A 24,036-nucleotide genomic window follows, 5' to 3' on the forward strand; every position below is an offset into this window, starting at 1 on the left:
TGTGTCATTTTCCCTCTGAAGGACTAGATAATGCACGGTAGTACATCTGAGCCAAATCTGTATAGTTTTCTATTGTCGGTTGTACAATTTCTGTTCGGGGCAAAAGGATACCGAAATAATTTGTTGACATACAGTTCTATACATGTCAAATTTAAACATGTTGTTTCTGGACTTTGAGCAACTTTCATGCACTTGATTATATCGCCACCTTGTGGCTACTTTCAGAAGCACAATACAGCCTATAAAGGGGGGGAGAAAAAACATTCCAGGCTATAAAACGTATACTTTTATGAATCAGTTTTACAGAAAAAAGTTTTTGTACTGTTATGCTAAAGTGCTGCATATTTATGAAGTAAACAGGCATTTATTTGACCAGATATAGCTGATGTTGAGCTTGTACTTCAGTTGTGATTTGTATGAAAGGAAAGTGATGTGGAGAAGTCAAACTTTTATTTGATGTAATCATATCTCAGAATTAAAATATGTTCCAAGTAATTTGGCTTTTAATATTATGTAGTGCTTTTTTTTTTAAGACTATCAAAGTAAAATACTTTGATACGTCAACACAGCCTTGGTTCAACCTTGTTTTATTATAAATAAGCAGAAGCTTGAGAAACAAAATCAGGGTTTTACAAACTTGATACAGAAACGGTTGCCATGATGACTACACTGAGCAGGACAAAAAATTGGCTACATAATGCATATTTAAGAAAAATGAAACATCTATTCATTAGCACTGCAAGAAGAAGGCATAAAGAGCTAATGCCACTTTACAGTTAATCTGCTACTGTGATGCAAACCATTTTTTACTGCTTTACATTTTGTACCACCCATTAACAGAATAGATACAATTTTCTGGTTGAAAATTTTTTCTTTACATGGTGGTCATGGTAAAGGCAATTTTCTTTTTCTCTGGGTATCTGCAGCTTCTACATGCGTTATGTTTAAGTTACCAATAAATGTACAGTTAACAAGGCTCACAACAGTAGAACAATGCAACACAAGGGGTAAAAACCTTTTTAATGGTAGAAATCATTAAAACTAGATCCACAATGCAATTGGTAGAGTATGTGTAATATATACTGAGCTCTACTAATGAGTTAATTTTGCAGTCAGGTGTGCTGAAGTAGATGCATCTAAAAGTTGCAGCACTCTGGACAATGCAATTTGCATGTGTAAAACAAACGCATGTAGAAAACCAAAACTAATCCAAGGGGCCACATTTTTGTACAAAGATGTAACTAGTTCAATATTTTTATTTAATTCTAAAAAGTGATTTTTTTTATGTGTTCCATTTTTGTCAACAAAACTAAAATTCACTTAGCTGAAATATAACTGAATACCATGTGATTTACAACAATTTTTTGATATTTTTTAAAGTCTTCACAAAATTTTAAGTGTAGTTTTATTGTACATTTTCATTATAATTTACAAAGTATAGCTTAGGCTAAATAACAAAAAAAAAACCCCAGTTATATCAAAACTAAAACAAGTTATTTTAGTTGTAACTTTGGTCGTCACCAATGCATTATGATGTATTTAGCCACTGTAAACTATAATTACATTGTGATTACTTGTGCTCTATAATGGGGGAAAAAAGGTAAACATGAAAGCACTACTCAGAGATAGCTATTGAAGTCTGCTTATTAGCGCTCTAGCCAGCATGCTAGTAAAACTCATTATTTTGGGCAAAAATGCCACATGTGTCATAATGTACAATGATTGAGTTGATCGTGTAGTAAAAAAATACATAGTCCACACGTATTCGCGATATCCTCACCGTAACGCATGACAAAATAGGTGAAACACTGACAGCATCACAATCCGTAGGCCTATGTGGTGAAGATCAATGAAATGTAATTGAACTCTTTTACGTGTAACAAATGTAGAGAAGAGGAAACTCTACATCTGCTGAAAACACTTTGTAAAGACGGTAATCTGGCTGTTGAGTCAGACAGGCTGTCAGGGTGATGTGTGGACTCTTGAGAAGCAGCGCTATGATGACTGTGATGATAAAGGAACACTACTACCTCTTGAAGATAAGTGTTCTAGCCCTTCACAAATTCACATCGCTGACTTACTCAGTGCCAGAGAGGTTGCTGTCTCTCAAAGGGCACAAAAAAAAAGTTAAACTATGTTTGTCTTTTCTTGAGTGAGTCATTGCATTTCACAACCTTGATGCTTTTGTTTTCTTTTAAAAACAATGCACTGCAACCTCTGAAGCTCAATCAACCCCCTGACAGATGGGTGCACGGCAAAGACGAGTACAATCCTCATCCATGAAACAGTATCTGGACATACGCTGGCATAACACAAACACACAAAACGACCCAGGATTCATAATGAATAATTTAGAGTCACATAATCCAACATTTTTGAAAAAGAGGTAACGTGCGTGATCAAACTGTCCTGTAATACATTGACTTCTACACAAGCAGTGATGTAAAACTCTTAATACACAGAAAGTTAGTATCATGAACACCAGCAAGATAAACTTTCTAGCTGAACACTGTGATGTATGTTGCCAGAGCTGCAGCTTTATCGGGCTGTTGCCTCAATAATGCATGGAACAAATGTTACATTTACATTTGGTATATCACAAGTGAACTACCCCACAGAAAAAAAAAAAAAAGAATCAACAGAAGAGCACTGAAGTTCATCACATTCTGCTACAGAAGGATGTTTCACATTAAACACTGCTAGGCTAGGGTTATAATTAAAAGCTGCATGACAATATTGGTCCGTTTTTTTAAACAATCTTTATGTCTGGTCCATTATATGCACAGTTATTTACAGAAATATATTCTTCCCAGGGAATCATAACTGGGAACACGCAGCTCTAACAACTACGTGTTCCTTTACAGCCCTCTGTTCCACTGTAATTTTCAAACATTGCTGGGAAACTTGATGCAGGTCCTCCGTTGTAAACAACATATATAATACTGAGTCTCCAGGGAAAATCCATGTCACCCAGGGGACCATTTGCCAAGTAGGTGTCATTGCTTGTTATGTTCCCTCAGGCCTCCTTCATAAAAGCTCTCTTATAGCTTACTAAGGAGATTTGTATGAACCTGTGATTTTTTTGTTTAGGTTCTCTATAATGCTGAGAAGTCCAACTGATATGGTGCCTTGTATTTTTCAGTTTAACGATGCCTAATAATACGGGTCTTTCCGGGAAGATCGTAAATAGTTTGGTAAAACTTGCTAGATGCTGGTCTGCAGGTCGCCATTGAGCAAAGTACTCTGGGTCTCTGTTGGGTCATTCATCATGCGAGATTTGTCCTGCCGACTGTCACTGCGATCGACCTCATCCAGCCCTCCTACCTTCTTAAGGCAGAGAACATTCTGGAAGCTCTTTTTGAAGTTCTCTGACAAGAAGGCGTAGAGGATTGGGTTGGCACAGCTGTTGGCGTATCCTAGAACCACCACGAAGGCAAAGGTGCTCCTCAGGATGGGGGTGGTGCTGATGCTGCCTGTCACCGAGGTGACGTTGAAAACGTAGAAAGGCAGCCAGCAGAACACAAACACAGCCACAACAATGGAAACCATCCGGGTGACCTTGCGTTCCGATCGCTTCCTTTTGGAGGAGCCTACTCGGATGCCTGAAGACTTTACCTTGATGATGATGAGCAGGTAGCAGAGGCAGATGACCATTAGGGGAAGGAAGAAGCCCAGAATGAAGGTGTAGAACATGAAGACTGTGTAGTAGGTCTCTTGAGGTTCGGGCCACACAATGGTGCAGAAGCAGCCATTGTGCTTTGTAATCACACCGCTGTAGATAACGATGGGCAGATTGACTAGCAGTGAAACTCCCCATACGGCTAAGTTAATAGTTTTAGCGATGCGTGGTTTTCGCCACTTTGTGGACTTTATGGGATGCACCACTGCCAAGTAGCGGTCAATGCTCATTACCATCAGGCAGAAGATGGACGTGAACTGGTTCAGGGAGTCCACAGTCATAACGACCCTGCAGAGCACAGGCCCAAAGGGCCAGTGGACCAGCGCCAGCTGGATGGCGATGAATGGCAGTCCGAGCATAAAGAGCACATCTGCTACCGCCAGATTGAGAATATAGATGTTGGTGACAGTCTTCATCTTGGCATAGCGCAGGATAACGTAGATGACCAAGGCGTTCCCACAAAGTCCCACAGCGCAAACTAGAAAGTACATGCATGTGATGACCACAGTGCTGGTTTGGTTGAAGCTGTGGTCTATGTAGCTTCCATTAATGCTGGACTCATTCCCCTGCATGAAGCTGTCATACAAAAGGTGCTCCGTTAGGTTCGGTGGGGATGATGGGAACATCCAGGGCTCCATGATCTCTCCCTGTCCAAAAGCTGATTACGGCATCCCACCTGTACAGACAGCAAAGAACATTGATTTTGATTCTGATTGTTTCTCTGCAAGTCATGCTATATATCCAATAATAAAAGCAATCTTTTCAGCATCAAGAACATTCACTGACAGATGCTGGCGGCCCAGTTGGCGGCCTAATGACTCGCTATCAGATGATTATCTAAAATTATGTATGGGAGTGACATGGTGCAATGCAATACTGTGAATTCAGCATTTTGAGTTCTTGTATTGTGTTTACTTTTTCTCCTCACTCATAAGGGCAGCCTGTCCTGGTGGGAATTTATTGATTTAACGTTTTGATCGTCTGCCTTGAGAACTTATCTGACTAAGAGTATGCCTGAAGAAGATTCCTGCCAGAACCAGACCGGTCACACCACTTTGTATATTCAGTGAAGACCTTCAGCTATCAAGGGAAATAATTCCATGCAGAAAGCAATAACAAACTCCCCAGGAGGAAATGACAAACGATCAGATGTGACAATTTACTCTAAATTTCCCTCAGATTTTGTGTTTTCAATTTATTAAGGCCTGGACATGGCTGTAGATTAATCCTAACCTAAGTAATTGAAAGGAGAGAATCAGAGTACTGCCAGGCTGCCTTGCTACAGTCAGATTGAAGTGCTTCTCACTGCCAGTACGTAAGAGACAAACGCAATCTGACAACTTCAGTGCCAATAACATTAGTGGTTTTATTGAGCCAGTTTTGGCTTTTTTCTCTCTCTCCTTTGTAGCAGTAGAACAGAGTGGACTGTGGACAATGTTAAGTGAACACACATTCTGATGTTGAAACAAATGTTTGACCTCAGTGACAGCTCAATGTCCATTTCGGGAGTTAGGTGGACTAAAATAAATTTGGATAAAATATGGGTTTCTTTGCACAGGATAATACAAACCATAGTCTAGCAACGGACAGAAGAGGAATAAAAAAAAAATAATAATACAAATCTGTCATAAGTCCATCATTTTTTCCCCATTACTATTAAGACAATGAGTCAGCAATAAGAAACAATGAAGGATTTAAAAACCTGAAAAAAGGAACGTGCAACATAATAAATAAAATGTTGCTGTCTGTCTGGGTAAATTCTGATGACATAACTTCAAGATGCCGGCTAATTTTTGCTTCTCCTTGTACTTTCCTCCTTTTCACGAGAATGTCATTATTATTACTTTTCTTTTGACTATATGAGTGAATTCTATTTATTTTAAGAGGTTGTGTACAGGTGACATGCAATCTGACAAAACGCAAAGTAAAAGGAACGAGGTCATGTCAGTCATTAACGATGTTGAGAAACTCTGCACACACTATCCGGCAATTCTGTTTGTCTTGAACGAAATAAACTCACATAGTTTTTTTTATTTTTTTAAAATCTTTTTGTCTGTTCTTATACATCATTAAATATATCTGGCTCGGAAAATCAAGTCAAATAATTATCCATTTAGATATAATGATTTATTTCTTTTTTTTTTTTTTTTAATCAAAACATTTGATACATGTGAGCTTAACTGACCGGAGCTTAAGTGACCTTCTAGAATATGTGCTAACGAACCCCCACGCCCCCAAAAAATAAAACAAAACAAAAAGAAACGCTTACCTGTAGCTGGGTTTAATCGCACCAGTCAGAAAATATGCGCCACTTCTTCAGAGCTTATGTGTCTTTTTTTGTTTCCTTCTCCTTTAGGAATTCATCAAAAGAATTTCACTGGTTTCGAGGAGTCATGACTCTCGATAGTTTAGATCTTTTTTCTTCTCTTCGCAATCCCATAATGTGTCGCGCAAGAGCTCGAGACAAAAAAAGGACAAGGCAAACCTCCGATGCGCTCCTGGCGTGGTGCGCGCCGTGACTGTCTCCAGTTGGAGGGCGCGGAGATGTAAAAGGACGCACAGGAGCAGCGCCGCGGAGGTGCTGAGGAGACTCACCTCTGAACGAGGAGGCTGGTTCTATTGTAAACAGATAGCCCACTCTTACATAAAACAGGATATTCACGGTGATCAGCGGTCATCAGTGGTATCTGTAGCGCTTTGACGCACTGCACTGGGAAACCTTTCACCACATGACCAGAAGAGAGTTGACGATTTGACATGTCAATTAAGTCAACAGCACTGGGTGAAACCCCCCCCCCAAAACAAGCAACACAAAACAAAAATCCGGGTAATAGAAAGCTAATGGCATGTCTTCTAGCTATTTGTGGATCGAGACGCAGTGTATGCTTCAGCATACGATGCCTTTTCTATAATACAAACACTTCGGTCCTCTCCAGGTACAATTCCCTGTTCAAATACCAAACAGAAAAATAAATACAGATTGTAATAAAAACAGTGGAGCTTTCCCCCCACATTTTGTCACGTTAAAACCTGAAATTTTAAGGTAGTTTAAAACTTTATGTAATTGCCTACTGCAGTCTAGCATTGTAAAGTAAGTCCTGTCTTTTGAGATATCTATGCAGAACATCAGGAGAATGTTTGCATTTGTTCAGACTCCTGTAATCTGATACCCCTAATAAAGTCCAGTGCCCTCTTTTACAATAAGTAGCTGGCAAATGTAAAAACATGGTTCCAATTCAAAAGTGGCCTTTCTAATTCATTAAACACTTTTTCTTTGGTCATCACACAATAAAATCCATTAAAATTTGTGGATGCAATGTGACAAAAACTGAACAGCCTTAGCTTATTATTTGCATCTCTGCTAAAAAAAATATATTTCATTTATTTAATAAAAGCACTTTTGTGTGACCTTTTGCTGCTTTGCGGATAATTTTGACTTTCCCCTCGAAAGACTGAACTTGAAGGACCTCAGCAGAATTGATTGACTCAGTCACTGAAAAATATTTTACTCTCTCACCTATAAAAAGACCTCTGATGCCCTTTGGGTTATCTGTATCGAGAAACACAGTCCAATAATCTTTACTGAATTTGACAGAATGTGAGGTGACAGTCCTCTAAATGACTTCAGAATCCATCTGACTGCTTCTGTCTCCTGTCACATCCATGAACAGTAGTGACACAGTGCCATTAAAAGCCACATGCGACTGTGCCACGGCATTGGCTCTCAGCGTTCTTCATTGTAGTTATGTTGTGTTGCTGCAGGCTTTCTCCAGATCTTTCCTTTTGAGAGTCTGATACAGACTGATGTTAGATTCCTTCCAATTTTGCGAGGCTGGGTCAGCTGTGTCCTTCTGTGGTTAGCCCCAGTATTTGGTTTGCATCTCTTGGGAAAAGCCATGTGTTTAGGTTAAACTGGGGAATTATGTACTACCTGAAAAGTGTTCTTCGCTCTCAGCAAAATTCCCATTCTTTCCCCAGTGTTGTTAACTGTGGATCTGGTCGTAAAATACTAAGCGTGTCAATTTTCCTGTAAGCTCGTTTCTAATTTAGGTTGTGTGCAATCTAAAACCAGACAATGTCTGCAGCAGAGGGAAAACGAGATGCGTTTTGCTGATGCACATCTACTTTGTCTTCATTTCTATAATTCACCTGAGCCCTCGAAACATGACTCATTCCTACATTATTCGTTTAGTCAAGTAGGATAAAAGCAAACACAAGAAAAGAAAACCTTCACGTCAGCCAGAAACACTGGAATGCAAGGGAAAAGTTCATGGTAGAAATTAAAAACCATTAAGAGTGTTGCTGGCATTTATCAGTGCTTTCATTCCTACAATCAATGACCAGTTAAGTTGCTTTAATGTGAAATACGATATGTGCAAGCTGATGAGTTTTAGGTAGTTTTAGATAAAGCAGTAATAATTTCAGCAGAAATTACATATTAGGACCAAAATAACCTTCAGGAATAAAATCTATGACCATTATCAAAGCTTACAAATGTGTACCAGTACATATAAAATGACCAAATGAAGTGTGGGGTAGAATATTGAATCAGGTTGCTCAGGTTTCTCTTTGCCCTGTAATTACTATGGAATGATCAAGCGCCTCTCTGATTCAGGCCTCAAATTGAGGGGATTGATTAGGCATCCTGCTGGGGTAAATTGACAGACAATTAGCCGCTCCAGGCAGATGCAAAATATTTCATAAATACTACTGAGGCTTTTTTTTTTTTGATGTTTCTGTAACGATTTGGCTTTGGAACAAACAAATAAAGCAGGCAGTTCAGAAAAGATTGATGTGATGCGATGGCACAGAAAAAAAAAGAAAAAAAAAGATTTTATTTACTCCAGTGGCTTCAAGCAATCTGGTGTTTTTTCTTTTTTCTTTCATTCTCAGATTCATTAAGTAAGAAACAGGGTTTTCGCTTTGACTGATCAGAAACTTTTTGCCTCTGGTTGTTGTTTTCAAAGTCTTCAAATCAAAGCAACAGAAAATCTGTATATTCTAAATTATAAAGTAATTATTTTGTGACAAAAATATTTACTGATTGTCATCAGTGTAAGGTAAATGTCATTTCACAATTGCCAGAGCTGAAGACAAACTCTCATTATTTGCCTTCTGGAGAGACCTGGTGGCAGAACTGACTGAATAATGAATGCTGTTGTGTTCTTTACCTGCTGTTTGATATATTTCGCACAGCAGTTCAGAAAGAGCAAATGTGTGTGGGAGCATTTCTCTGATATTCTGATTCAGCCGATCGAAATCAAGCATTTTATATGACCAGACTGACAAAAATCCGTCTTGTTTCATTATTGTGACTCTTATCAGCCGGGTCAGTCTTAGTCACAAGCCTAAGCCAATTTGTGTGGTTTGCTGTATCTGTATTCTTTAGACGCTGCTGTTTGTTTACATAAAATGAGCCTGGCTCCTGTGATAAAGCTTTCTCTGGCTGACTCCACATTTCAGCGGCACAGCTTCAGCAAATGTCTGATTCTGGAGGATGCTGATATCCAGACACTTTTTGATTTGTTTTTTTTCTTCAATTTATACATTAAAGAATTGAACATTGGAAAATGTAAAAAAAATAAATAAAAAAGTGTTTCATTTGATACATTTTTTATTCATTATCTTCGTCAAAGCAAAGTCCGAAACCACCAACTGGTTGATCGCTCTACTCAGTTTAAATTTTAAGTGTTTTGGTTGTTTGGTAAAGTGGTAATATTTCATTTTTGTGAAAACCACAACTGTTATCTCATTGCATTTACTGCCCAAGAGTTATTGTCTAACACAAGTTGCAGATATGCAGCCAGTGGTTGACATGGGTCATGTGCTACCCGAGATGTCTCCATGACAGCTGAGCAGATTTCATTCATCGATGCGTACTGTTGCTGCACAAAGCGGGGAAAGAGCTGGTGACTCATCCTCACAAGCACTTTTTGGCAGCTCTTCAATTTTTGGAGAATGTGTTTATTACTCTTAAAAGACAAGTTCCCTGCCAGAAAACCAAAAAATTTAAATCAGCTTTATCAGCAAAGTTCTCAGATATGCAGCCAATCTTATGTGTAAAGCAACAAAATTGCTGATAGCTACCTTTGGGTTCCGCAACTGGCCAAGGAATATTTAACTAAATGTTATTTGACTGTATTATCTTAGACCTGAATGTATAACTTTGGTTCTGTGAAGATTAGAGAAATTCCACAACAAATTTAAATGTGTGCACCAACCTCTTGAGTTTAAAATTCCATAAAGTTGATTGTTATAAGTCCTCTATAAAAGGATAATTCAAATGCATCATGAAAAGTCCCCGATGAATATGACACTCATGCCCAGGAGTGTGCACAAACGTCTGACTGTCATTACCCCGACAATAATTCCTGGATTATCCTTTACATTTCATATCGTTGCAAAGGATAAGAAAGTGGTTCTGTGTGCGCCACAAAAATGTTTGCATCCAAATGAATCGCTTTCATTATGTCAAGCGCTTGACGGAGAATGAGATTAAAAAGTAATTTCAAATGTCTCACAAAAAAATGTGCCAGTGATATCTGGCAGCATGCAAATTCAAAATTAAGCCGTACACTTTCACTTTTTCACCCTAAATTCAATTATATTTGAAAGTGTGAATGTAATAAAGCTGGCACTAATCTGCAATGAGACTCAAGCGTGGCAGCATAGCCACACAGCAGCTGTTTTTTTTTTTTTTTTTTTTTTTTTACAAAATACCTGACAGCTGGTCAGTTCCTGGTGTGTGTCTGAAACTGTGCTCAGAAAGCCTCAAAGGCTTGTCAAAACCCATCATCCTGCGTAGAAAAACTGTTGTGTATCCAGCTTCCATTTCTTATTATTTTATTTTACCGGTGCTACTCTGCTTTAGAGTCATTGATTAGTTGGAAGATATTGATTTAGAAAGGCTCTCGACTTGAGTTCAAAAATTTCCTTCATTCCGTTTTGAAAAAAATGGAAAGTAGTGTATTTCTTTCAATAAAGCCAATCTTACTACATCAAAGATCAAACTCCTTGAAGGCCAGAGCACCTTAAGACATTATATGAAGGTGTTCATGTTGCCTTGGATTTTTGATCTCTTATTTATCTCAAAATAAACATCACTGTGTTTTCATGGTCCAGTTTTTCGCTTTTTTAAATGCATTTTTCCTCTTCAATTTTGCACTCACCTGTCTGTAGAGGAACATGCTAATTAAATTACAAAAAAAAAGGTATTAATACCACACACAACTGGAATAGGTTAGTGTTTGTTAAATCATTTCACTGTAAAGTATAGCTTTGGTCTGAAACATGAATCTTCAGAATTAAATGAAATTCTGAACAAATAATCCTGTTTGGCTGACCCGTGCAGGACCGTGTTTGCTTTTATATCAAGACAAACAACTCTAAGGGGAAGATTTGTTTTCAAGTCCTTTTAAAGATAGTGACTTAAACTAATACAATCTATTTAAGGAGAAATCATATCAGTTGCATATTCTATATATGATCAATAAACATTTTCTTATTTTTTTATTGCAGTTAAGAGTCATCATCTAAAAGACTCTCTGAACCCATTTATAGATGAACACCCAGCTGTTTCAGGAGGGTTTTCACCCACATTCAGTTATTCCTTTAGCTCCTCCTGACAGTTTTTTTTTATGTGTGAATTGTAGTTTGAATCATTCTTTGTGCAAACAGAGAGATTGTTGTCCTGTGAACTGTGTTGCCATAAACGCAGGGAGGTGCAGCTTGTGGTCAGGGAGTTCAGTTTTCTAATCTTATGAAACCAATTGGTTTTTCAGTCTTCTCTTCAGAGCCCAGATATGATAGATAATGAAGCTCATAGAGCAGAGCAGCCGCCGGATAAGATCTGTTAGGTGGTCTCTGCTTGAATAGGCCGTCAGTGACACAGACTACCCCGTGTTACCTTCCCTGACTCACTGCAAGAACTCCTCTCTCTCAAACTCCTAATTGGGTGCTCCATGAAGATTTTAAAATGATTTTTTTGATTTTAAAACATACTGATTACCTTATATGTAATACTATGACAATATATCCTACTCTAGAAAATGTTCTTTAAAAGAAAAATATTTGTTAAGTTGCACTGCTGTGTTTTAGTTTGTAATATACTGTCCGATTAACTCGTTTAAAAGACGGTGTGTACTTTCTTGTGTCTGTGAACGTAACGTATTAACATTCAGGTCGGTGTAGCGACGACAGCTCTGCCTCTGTTCTCCTCTTGAGGTGTAAACAGAATGCACAGCCATCTGCACAACACGGAGCTCTGATGCACCGAGCACCACTTCAAGACAGACTGACATTTCCATCAACTCACACTGAAGCCTCATTTTTGATTGTATGAAATAGCTGTCTGCGATCCAAATATGTCCGTTTAATTCCCACCCCGGGTGCTAGATATGTTTGACCTGGAGCATCAAACATCTAAATGTTAACAGATTTTTAAGAAAATACATCTTACTGTCAGACTTCCCAAGGATGTGCCCCACAACTTTTCACAATCTTTAAAACTATTTTACAAAAAAATCTTTAAATGTTATTATTTCTACATTTTTCTTTTGACGTTGACTGGAGTTTTAAGACCCTTATTCAGTAATCTATGACTTCCTGCTACTCTTGGGTGTACAGTGCATATGAAAAGTATCCACCCCTTGGATGCTTTAACATATTTATCGGTTTCAATCAACCATGAGCAACAAAATGTAGCTTTTTTGACTCAAGCAATTACAAAGAAATACTTTGATGTCAAATTCAAAACAGATTCCCACAAAATAATCCCAACTGAATAACATATTTAGCATAAAAAACGTGCATAAATAATCGCCACCTTCGAATCCGTATTTAGTAGATGCACCTTTGGCTGTGATCACAACGTAGAGTCTGTGTGGTTTGGTCTCAGTGAGGCTAGCAAATCTGGACTCTGCCATATTTTTCCATCCTTCCTTGAACTGTTCTTCCACTGCATGATGTTCTATTGGTATAAAGCCCTTTGAACTGCCTTGTTGCTGAATTGTGCTATACAGTTAAACTTGAGCTGACTTATTGTTGACAATGGGGAATTAATTTCACAGCATGTCCACATGTCAAACAACTCATATATAATATTCCACACAAAACAGAACAACATAAATCATATCACTCAGCATCAACAAAGTGCAATGGGAGAAAAAAAAACACTTATGGTTTTGTATTATTAATCAAAGCAGTAGCCTCAGGTATAAAGGAAAGTTTAACATGTGAAAAAAGAAAATATGCAAAGATTGGTCCTTTTGCAGATATACTAAAAAATATTGAACAATGAAAATTGGAAGCTACATCTCTTTGGAAAGCATATTTATTGCTGTAATTAAGTGTGACATCAATCTTCTCTCTGCGACCTCTCGGCCTCACACTGCTCCATGCCCAGATCTTGTAAGCATCGCTGTTCTATGATGCAAATACACGAGACCTTGATCCTTTATGAGGAACCGATGAGATTCATTTGACTTCTTTTGAAGCTTTTATGCGAATTGTCTGATTTGAACACGAGAGGCAAGGACAAACCAGCAATTAGATTGAATTAGATGTGACCCCCCAAAAAAAGAGTGAAAACTGATCTCTTCACAACTCCATCTTTCATCGTGTTTTCCTAACAGAGTATTGTGCTAATTATTTGTAGTTGCCACCTTTGAAATGGAACAATGCACATCATTTGCAGCGCATTATGGATGCTGGAAAGCCATGCAGTAGTCAAGCAGACAGCATACATGAATACATCACAGAGGAAAGCAGTGATGGTGTTTTTAAACTGTTAGAGGAGGAGAAGTGATTGGGCATAGGTGGTTTTCTAGCGCAAACTGTCTGAGATTACCTGTTTATAAACGTGCTTTCCTATTGATCACAGTACTCAGCTTCCAGCCCTGCAGGGATCCCACAATGAGTGCAAAAGTGCATTAATATTCAAACCTCTCCAGCCTTCCCTTTTAAATAGAAGGAAGCATTATGCAAAAGTCTGTGTGACTCATGATCCTGTGCAAATGTTTTAAGTAATCTGTCATTTCTTAACACTTCTCTTCCAAAGAGCCACTTTCTAGTCATTAAAGCAATGACAGTCTCCCGTATTCAGCTGGGCACCCAGTTATTTTTCAGAGGGACTGTTTTTGTTATTTACTCGCTCAACTTTCGAGTATGAATAATTTAGGCAAAAATAACAACTAAACTTACAATACGAGGGAAAACATCACCACTGCATAATGCTGCCTCTCTCTCATTTCTCTGTATTTGTACTGTATTTCCAGGGTTTTGTGCAGTGTTAGCTTTCTGCCACACAAAGTTGCATGTACATAGGACAACAACAACATTGCAGGGCATGTAGCAAACTGGCAAGTTTTTTTTTTTCTTTTTCTGGCCACTATTACATAAAATAGTAAAAATAATTTATGGAGTCTACGACTAATAAGTAACCTGCTCTCCCACCTGATATTTAGATCTCTGTAGAGTTCACCAAGAGTTGTCTTAGGAATGAATATTAGTTGCTTCCTTGATTAATGATGTCCTTTCCTATATGTTTAGGTGGTCTTGGTAGTTTGCAGACATGCTCACCGTTTTTCATTTCAAGATGATGAAATAAAGAGTCAGTGCTTTGCTCTATTTTAATAGTTTGGGGTATTGTTTTAAACCTCTTTCCAACTTCATCACTTGCCTGTCTGGAATGTTTCAGTCCATTGTATTTACATGGAGACAGACTGGATTTACTAATTAGGAGACTTCTAAAGGCATTTGGCTGCACTGGATTTTATTTAAATGCTTCCAAGTAAAGAGCTCTGAGCATCAATGAACAGCAGACTATTCAATTTTATTTGTCACAAATTTGAAAATCTTTCATCTTTACCTTTATACCTCACAATTATGTAGTACTTTGCCTTGGTCTATTGCGCAACTTTCATAAAATACAGGAAAGTTTCAAGTTATAATGTAAAAACATTGAATATGATAAGACACAAACTCAACTGGTCACACACTCCCCACTCTAAAGCCAAATCAGCCTAACAGGCTGCACTCTAATGGAAATCCTGAAAAGTGAAGAGTGAAAAATAATAGTCTGCAAGTGACTTGAACCAGTGTCCTTTCAGCTTGGAGGAAACTGTGCTATAGCTTCCCAACATGCATCTAAACACATACAAATAAATAAAAATACATGATATATAGAAAACAAAAGGAGATCTGCTAACTCAAACCTTGAGAGGATACAGTATATCTGCTTTTTTTCTAAAACTGTCTCTCTGATTTTGACAGATGTGCATTTCAGAGTGGAAGTCCAAATTGACAGGTTGAGTATCTGCAAATTGAGCTGACAGGCAAGTGCGATGGATGGTGAGATGGAGCAGGCAGACGTGACAAGGTGACAGCGGTGATGGACCTGAGAGACACGGAGAACAACGGGAGTAACAGGTAAGTAATTCTGACTGATTGAGCACAGAATCCTCTAGAGTTTCAGAATGCAGTCTGAGTGTTATTCCGAATGTACACGCAAACTCACACACACACGCACACGCACACACACACACACCCACACACAACCAGCAACATACTAGCAAACTGCAGTGAGGTAGTAGCAGGGATAAAAAGGGGCACACACACATCCTTTTCCAGAGGCAGAGATCAAGGAAAAGCAGACAACAGGGGAGGGTGAAAAAACAGGAGAGTGAAACTTCTGAGGTTTCAGCAGCAGTGACAGCAGAGGGATGTGAAGAGGTCACCTCAGTGTTTCTCTGACTGCGTCTGAAGACATGCAGATGGTCCTGATCCGTCAACAGAGAGGGAAGCCAGAGCTGCAGGTCAAGCACAACTTGGTAGCCGTGACTTTCTCCCATCTGTGAATGTACCATAATTGACATGCCATCGCAGAGCTTTCTGCTGCTCTGGTTGTTGTTAGTGATCTTAATTTTGAAGGATGTGAGAATGCCTAAAGAACTGCTTGAATCATCAATAAAAGGTCTGTCAGACGATGGTCGCATGGCAGAAACTTAATATCCTGTCTTTTAATTTGACATGCTATTCACTTCAATGAAAACTTCCATTTGCAAAGTGTTGTGATGTTACCAAACAATTGGCATGTTTCTGCTCCAGGTCTATAGCTACTTTGAAATGAAACTGGCAGCTGAACAGACAGATTGCTGATGCAAGGCAGACAGAGCATAAAAGCTGCAGGTTCCACTTGTGTAAGAAGTTGATAAAACAGGCAAGATCAATAATAGTTTGCTGGAGGCTTATTGTTGCAAGCGTATATGTACTGGCCAGTGACTGGTATTTACATATATCAAGTTAACAAAAATGACAACACATTTTCATCATACATTTTGTATGGTTTAAAGTCCCTTTAATATGATGCCAAAGATGGCAACCAGATTATTCTGCTGTTTGAAGCAGGGGAAGTGAAGCAGGTTTATCTGTATAGCAATCTTCATCTGCAGGGTAATTCAAAGTAATACATGGGAAGAAGAAAAGATTTTAGGCATCAAATTCAATATAACAGTACATAAATGTTATAGACACCATGATTGGAACTGTGATCATGAACAAATTTATGATTTTAGTAGCAGTTTGAATAATAATAACAGCATGTCATTTTTACACATGGTTATAATATAGTTATACTATATATATATATATAAACTTTCTGAAATGTTTTTCTTTGTTTTTTGATGAATTTCTGCAAATGTAGGTCAGCAAATTATAATTACATGTTCATTTTTGATTTCATTTCGTTTGAAATTGTCAACTTACGGTTGTTCCAATGTTTCTGAACTAACTGAACTTTATTTCCTGGTCAGGATCCAGTGCTGCGCAGATCTCCTCCTGGTTCTGGGTGTTTTAATCCAACTAGAATGTCGTTCTTGAAAGTATAGAATTAATTTCTAGACTAGTCCGGTTCAGTTGGAGAGGCGCGAATAATCTGGTCTGTCTACAAACCTCGGTCTGGGTTTGGTTGAAGTGAACTCTGTTGCTCCCCAAATGCATATATGAACACCAAGCGGACCAGAGACCGCTTTAAAAGCAGGAAGTGGATTACAGCACAGGGGGATTCTGGGTAAATACAACCAAAACAAATGTGCTATCCTAGCGTTAGCAGGAGAAATATCCTATCGTGTTTATAAAGTCAAATTAAAACACTATCAAAAATTGTGATCACAGAAGAATAAAATGCAGTGAGGGAGTTTAAAAAGGTGAAGAAGCCTTTAGTTGTCAACTGAAGTCCCAAATGCATCATCCACACTGACAAAAACTCTGTGCTGCAGCCCAAACCAGCAGAGTGATAAAGTGCACAGCATGCGAGGGAGATTGTGCTAAGAAGGGTCTTACACTGTCAGTGCCCCAGGCCCTAAGCTGCTAAAAAAGACAAAGAACATTCATATACTGAGGCAATATCAACCAAAAGCACCTTGTGGCTCATGAGCAGTGACTAACACACCGGACAGCAACAGCTTTAAACAAAAGGTCGCCTTACAGAGGAGCACCAGGACTGAAATTACAACACTGTGATACACAAACTTAGATTAATCATGCATGCTGGTTACGTAAGAAAAACAATTAAAATTCTGACCAACACAGCTGTAAAGGTTACGAAAGAAAGGGAAACAGACCACACACACACACACGCACCACAGACACACAAAAGTTCACAAAAGATTTATAATTCTATTTCTTCTGCATGTGTTTAGTGTGTGATTGTTTGCAGCAGACACCACACAGAGAGGCTGATGATGCTATCAGTAAAATCATCTGATTTAGAGCAGGCCTGTTTGGTGAGCAAGTCTGTTTATAAAGCAGAGCTAAACCAGAACCCATGTGAGAGGTAAACCTTAAACCCAGCCTCAGGGAACGTAGGGGACAGAGCATATGAAAAGGACAAAGGCAAAAACAAAGTCAACCAGCAACATACTAGCAAACTGCAGTGAGGTAGTAGCAGGGATAAAAAGGGGAAGAATTTCCTCCAAACATCAACGGACCTCAAAACAAAGTAACATTTGAGAAAGAATAAGAACGCACATCAAACTTATACTTCATCAACTACTGTCTGAGGTTACCGGATTACAGGCAAAATGGAGGGAAACGACAGGCGAAAACCCCACTGACAAGACAATGCACAAAAATGGCAGCAATCAGTAAAGGAGGTGTCCAGCAGAGATAAGAGTGGAGCTTAGAGAATAGCTACAGTTTTGTTTTACATTGGCCTTTTACAGCATGCAGACAAAGGAGTGGTGCCTATTGATTTTGCAGCAATCAACCTGAATGTGCCAAAGAATTTGTAAACAGTGTTTCCTGTGATTAATTTGCCCCTTTTGGTTAAACAGATTAATTCTAGCAATTGTCTGGTTTAGCAGAATTTTCTGATGACAAACTTAAGTAAAAGATTTAAAGATTGTTCGATTTTCTTGCTCCTATGTCCTATTTCCACATCTTCGAGACAAATAAAAGACAGCAGCATTACTGATGTTGCCTTCAACTTGTTTTCTAGCTGTGTAATTAATTGTGTAAATCATCTTATACTATCCTTGTACTATTCTGTTTTAATGTTTGTATCAATATCATGAAACTATGACTCGGTTGTTATTTTGCCTAAAGAATTTTTTTTTTAGTCTGCTGCGGTGACTGTCAAACTTTGCGCCATCTTCTTTCATTTCATAATGATGCACTTCTTTGTTTTCATCTATAGCATAAAATCCCATTAAAACACAAAGATGTTTGTAGCTGTAGTTCTACAAAATGATTGGATCAAGGGATATGAATGCTTTTGAAAACTGTAAGTATGTATCTATAAAGGTTACAAAGTTATATGCAACTATAAAGCTTTGCACTTTTTTTCAGTTGCAGTGATATTTGAAAATGGCAATATAGCAAAGTACTGCAGAATGCAGAATGTGTTCAGGGAGGGTAAAATGACCCCCCTTGATGTCTGTAATGACATGATTCTGTAATTCTAACTAGATCTTTTTAAGCAAATGAGCTCCACTACTAACAGTGAAATTAATTAGCATTCTTAGTTGTTAATTGCTCCTTTAGAAGCCATAAAGCTGCTTAAAAACCCAGTTGCTGACAGTTTTGATCTTTTGAAAAATTTATAACTGAAGAACAAAAAGTGTAGTAAATGAATCTGGTTTGAATTGTTAATATTTTCCTTTATAAATGTAACACTCTCTTGGAGGGGGTGGGGGGGGATCTATTATCCTTGCTTACCCTTAAAATGCTAATTTTCTGTTACTATTTACTCTCCAACAATGACTTGGAATCCTGTTGGGAAAACAAATAAATACTGAGGCCGACTTGTTCTGTGCTCGTCTCTCTATTTAGAACATATTCTCCCCAAACTATTTGCTTGCTTGCTGTTTCAGCCAAGTGCAAAAGTCACATTATCCAGTCATGATGTCATTCAGCTGCAATCATATTCATTGCATGCATTTATTTACTTGCATGGTTTATTCATCATATTGCCCCCGCAGAACAGCCAATATTTAACGGATGTGCAAGGTGCCAAGTGACAAATGAGTTCAAACTCTGATGGTTTATGGATTTAGGCTTCGAAAACTGTATCTACGAGGGACGCCCAATGTTTGCTCGGCAACACAGACCACAAAACACACAGGCAGGGGGACAGATGGCTGTGTGAGGACAAACACTGCAAGTGGCAAACTGAGATGGAGCGGAGGAAAGGGTGGGGACGGAGGTTGGGGGTGGAGGGGTGCTTACCTTCCTGTGGATGTGGAAGCGTGTTGCCTTGTACAACCTGAAATGGAGCGACAGAGACGGAGAGCCCAGACACCTTCCGTCTTTAATGAATGTTTAATATTGAATAGCTGGGAGCATTTGTTGAAACTGAAGCCTGTTGTGTGTTTGGCGAGCATAATTGTGCAGACAGCGTTATTGGGCTCAGAAACATGAATCACCTGCAATTATATCAAACACAACGGATCACAGACACGACACCATTTGCCTTTATTGTATTTCGTGTTCACCGTGCGGTGCCATAGTCGTATTAGTCGTCCTTCATTAAAGTATGATAAGATAGATTATGTGGTCAAATTGGTTGCATAATTGCCGTGGATATATGACAAGTCAACTTAGTAAAATGAGATGAACAATGCAGATGAATATCCTGTCTGACTTACACGTTCAGAAAAAAAAAACAAAATCCCTTTGAGAGAACAGACTGCCCACACTTTTCACACCAAATGTTCCCTAGTAAGACTCCCTTCTAATCACTGCCACACTACCCTAGTAAATAGCCACAGCCTATTGCTTATGTTCACATAACACTACATGACAGTTTTGGACTCTGATGCACCCAGTCACCTCTGCTGAGGTGAACGGATCTGGATGGCCCGTCCTTAACGGAGCACAAACAGGGAAATGGGAAAAAAAAACAAAAAACAAGCAGGCGTGACTTTGTCAAACATCCGGCTGTCTGTGGTGGAGATAATGTCCACTGGTGTCGCTCAGGAGTTCCTATTGTGTGTTAACATGCTCACATGCAGCGGATATTAAACAGCAGAAGGAAATGACATGCTCTGTTAATGTGCATCATTAGTTTGGAGACAGGAGGCTGGGTCATGACACTGTTTTTTTTTTTTTTTTTTTTTTTGAGAATTTGTTGTGTTGATGCTTTTGGTGAAAGTTTGTAATTATGGTTCTCTGTAGGGGGTGACAGCCAACTTTTAAATTGTACCTGCGTGACCTCCTTCTCTGCTTAATCTTTGGTATGATTGCTCCACTGTAATTCTGCATGGATTACAGGAAATCTGAGCATCAAGAGGAGTTCAGATTGAGAAATCCCGATGAGGGGGATTTATGTTTTGTACAGTCTTACAGTATCTACATCTGTAAAACAGTTTTAACAATTTGTATGCATTTAACTATAGATGGTATTTATTTTTATTTTTTTGCATTTAATCCTAATCCTTTGCTCTATTATTCAATACTTCCAGCTCGGGACATAAGAGTAGAAGGACTCTGAATTTTTCTCCATGAATATAATTCTAATGTCACGATTGATATGAAAATCACACCAGGTATCAGTAGACAAGGACTTGCATATAAAAAGAAACTAAAATGAATGCGTTTAGTAATATATATGTAAAATAATGGAATCAACATATGAAAAGCATTGAACACACGAAGAAAAGAAGAAGCAAAAAGAAAAACCTGAAATTGGATGTTTTTTTAAGAAACGATCCCTCTCTTCAGAGTTGAGTGACCTGCTGATGGAGTAATTCAGCCGTTTGATTCAGGTGTGCTGAAGCGCGGATGTTTGTGTTGGACAGTGGCTCTTGCAGGCTCTTGAGTCTGGTTAGATATTCCTCTTCTTGGAGATCTAAATACATCACACTAAAGTTATTATGTTTTAATATTAGGAATATTTGGAGATGAGGGGCTGAATTTTAGTAAATGATACAGGCACATGTCTTTCTGAAGGAAGGAGCACAGCTGAAGACAGTTTGGTCGAAATAACCCTCAGGTGTTATTTTGACCCTGTATGTTTCTCCATACAGGAGACATTTTGAAGTTGTCATTTCCAAAAAAGGGTTTCAACTAAATAAACTTCAGTAAACATGTTCAACACTTAATCCTTGTGCCATTTTGCGTTAGTTATCGTACGTTAATTAAATATTTGTCTTAAGTTATTTGTATGGGTGGATTACTTGGATTGTTGAGAGTGTATTTTATGTCAACAGGCCATTTAGAAAAAAATATTTACTGTGAAAACAAGAATGCATTCAATCTGCATCGTATGTGGTAGAAAGAGAACTAATAGAATAATCATGAAATTGCAGTTTGTTAAATTACCTGCTCGACTAAGACTTCAATTTTTTAACATGATATTTTCATCATCCTCATCAGAGGCTTGTTTGCAGTTTTTATGTTTGTTCTTTCAGAGAACTGCAACATTTCTGGACTCCAAATCAGCAAGAGTCACCCCTGAGCTGACTCTTCTAATCTAATCAAGTGTCCAGATTCATTCAAATCTAAATGTGAAAAAGGCGATATATGCTCACACGTCTTATCCTCGTTCTTTTTTTTTTCTTGACTTTAAGCAAAGCACTGATGTTGATTCATAAAGAAAGATGAATTTGTGTTGTTCTGAAAGCACGAAGCAGAAAGTGAAACTGTGACATGACTTGTTGGGGTGGAAAAAACAGCTGTCGTGGACCCATACAGAAGTGCAGAAAATAAAGTTGAGCTGACAAATGTGCAAAGATCTTTGTGGAGGCAGAAAAAAAAATAACTTGAACAAAAATAGCAACAGACAACACATTGTTCACAGAGATTTCTACAAGATAAACTATATTCCATGCTGCTATTTTGGAGGCATCTGTTTCACGATGGGACTGAAAATAGTTTTTTTGTTGTAAAAACAACATTTTCGTGAGCAATTCTGAAGCCAGCAGTGAAGTTAGAGTGAAGTGAAACAGAGGGCTTAGATTGGCAATGCAAAACATTTTTTTCTCTGTGTTTATTTTCCTTCCTTTTGTACCTGTTTTTTTTTTTGTAGAAGCAGAGTGGGGTGATTTTTTTTCCCTCTGACTACCTCACAGAGTTGAGGAGATTTAGAAAGCTGGTCACATCTAACACTGGCATTCTGATATATATATATATATATATATATATATATATATATATATATATATATATATATATATATATATATATATATATATATGTATGACACAGTATTCAGGGAAAAGTCATTATAACCAGTTACTACAACTTGTATTTGATACAGATTAAAAAGGTTAATCTGTTTCCCATTTAATCTCAGTATAAATGCAGCTGTTCGGATAAGGCCTTAGAGAACGATAGAGAACAAACGGCAACATGAAAACCAAGGAACGCAGGAGACGGGTCAGGGAGTCGTGAAGATGTTTGAATCATTGTTAGACTTTACAACAACTGGTTTTCACCAGGCTAAGTCTGATCCTGTATGAGCAAACACTTCGGTATGTAGTTGTTCTGGATATCATAGAGCACAGGTGTCAAACTTCAGACCCAATGGGCTGGCTTTGAGCGATGTGTGCCTCTGTCAAAACACCTGTATCAAATAATTAGGTCATTAGCAGGGCTCTGTAGAGTTTGAGTACATAAGGAGTCATTTGATTCAGACTTGGGACACATCAAAAAGTTGCAGGCCACTCACCCTAGAGAGCTGGAGTTTGACATCCCTGCCATAGAGATAAAACACCTGCAGTTTGAGGTGACTTTATAAATAATTGACTCAGAGGGGCTAAATTAAAATGAGCACCACAGTTTTGAAGATTTATATTCATCTAAAAGAAGTAATAAATCAGTAATAGGATTTAATGTAGCGATTCACATAAAATCCCAGTGAAATACTATGACAAAAAAAAACATGAAATGTTGACATGAAAATCCTAGCTGGGCAGTGTTTTGTGACAGTGATTGCATCAAAAGCTTGAGGAATTAACTTTGTCACTACTTAAAAAATTTATATAGAACAGCTCTCCTTCTGCCACATCAGGAATGTGAAGAGACCCATGTTGCTCCCACGTTTTAATTAAAAATGACCTTCCTTGTCACATATGATAAGCTCTTTTAGTGCTAGCATATGCAGCTTGCTGAACAATATAAGGTCATGGAGACTGCAGTTACGTTCTGACAAAACACTTCTGGTTTTTAAAACACAAACTTCATGTCTCCTGAGCTTCCTTTGCACAAGCCTACAGTTCACCTGGTTTCAACACAAAAGTTTTTTTTTTTTTATCTCACACACACAAAGTGCCACAGGGCGTAATAAAGTGTTGCTAAACTGCCACGGATGACTCATTGTCAAGGTGAGGAGTGTAATCAAGCATAGCCATGGGATATTACTGCTTGTGATTTATGCAAGTGATCGCCTGAGTGTAAAAAGTTCAGTTCTTCTCTAAGTAGACCAGGAGATCTAGGAATGGTTTCTATTTTTCTGCTAAATCTGCTTCATATGGTCTTCCATCACTGTCGTCTATCAGTATCTTTATAATGAAGCATTATTTCATTTTGCGTGAAATATTTTGTCAAGCGTTCTGAAAAAGACCAAATGATGTAATTTTGCCATTTTGCTGATTGATTGTGGAAGCAAGGAACATGTTTTCTACACTATAAGGCAATATTATTATTACTTTTAGAGATTTTTTCACCAAAGAAGCTCTGATAAATGTGATAGGGATTTGCATTCCTCTCATGTGAAGAAATTGTAAATGTTGCTTGTTGGAATGTAAGGAAGAAGTCTAGTGTACTAGCTTGTAGTCACAATCTTTCAAGATATATTATCACTGAAATTTAAGAGCATAAGTTCATTAGAAGATATATCTATTAGTAAAATTAATTATTTA

General features: G+C 38.1%; 1 protein-coding gene across 1 annotated transcript; it reads right to left on the reverse strand.

The window, feature by feature from the left end:
• Positions 1 to 571: 571 nt before the first annotated feature.
• Positions 572 to 8,409, reverse strand: LOC103468864 (somatostatin receptor type 2-like). The gene is made up of 2 exons (XM_008416238.3): positions 5,949 to 8,409; positions 572 to 4,355 (listed from the first exon to the last, which is right to left on the reverse strand). Exon 2 carries the CDS (start codon positions 4,315 to 4,317, stop codon positions 3,205 to 3,207), a length of 1,113 nt encoding a protein of 370 aa, XP_008414460.2. The 5' UTR covers positions 4,318 to 4,355; positions 5,949 to 8,409; the 3' UTR covers positions 572 to 3,204.
• Between the last annotated feature and the right edge of the window lie 15,627 nt (positions 8,410 to 24,036).

The sequence above is a fragment of the Poecilia reticulata genome, chromosome 8 (genome assembly GCF_904066995.2).
Source record: "Poecilia reticulata chromosome 8, P_reticulata-male-v2, whole genome shotgun sequence".
NCBI classification, from domain to species: Eukaryota; Metazoa; Chordata; class Actinopteri; order Cyprinodontiformes; family Poeciliidae; genus Poecilia; species Poecilia reticulata.

What these genes read in the sequence shown, in the direction of transcription:
- LOC103468864 (XM_008416238.3), bottom strand. Translation starts at nt 4,317, where the DNA reads ATGGAGCCCTGGATGTTCCCATCATCCCCACCGAACCTAACGGAGCAC.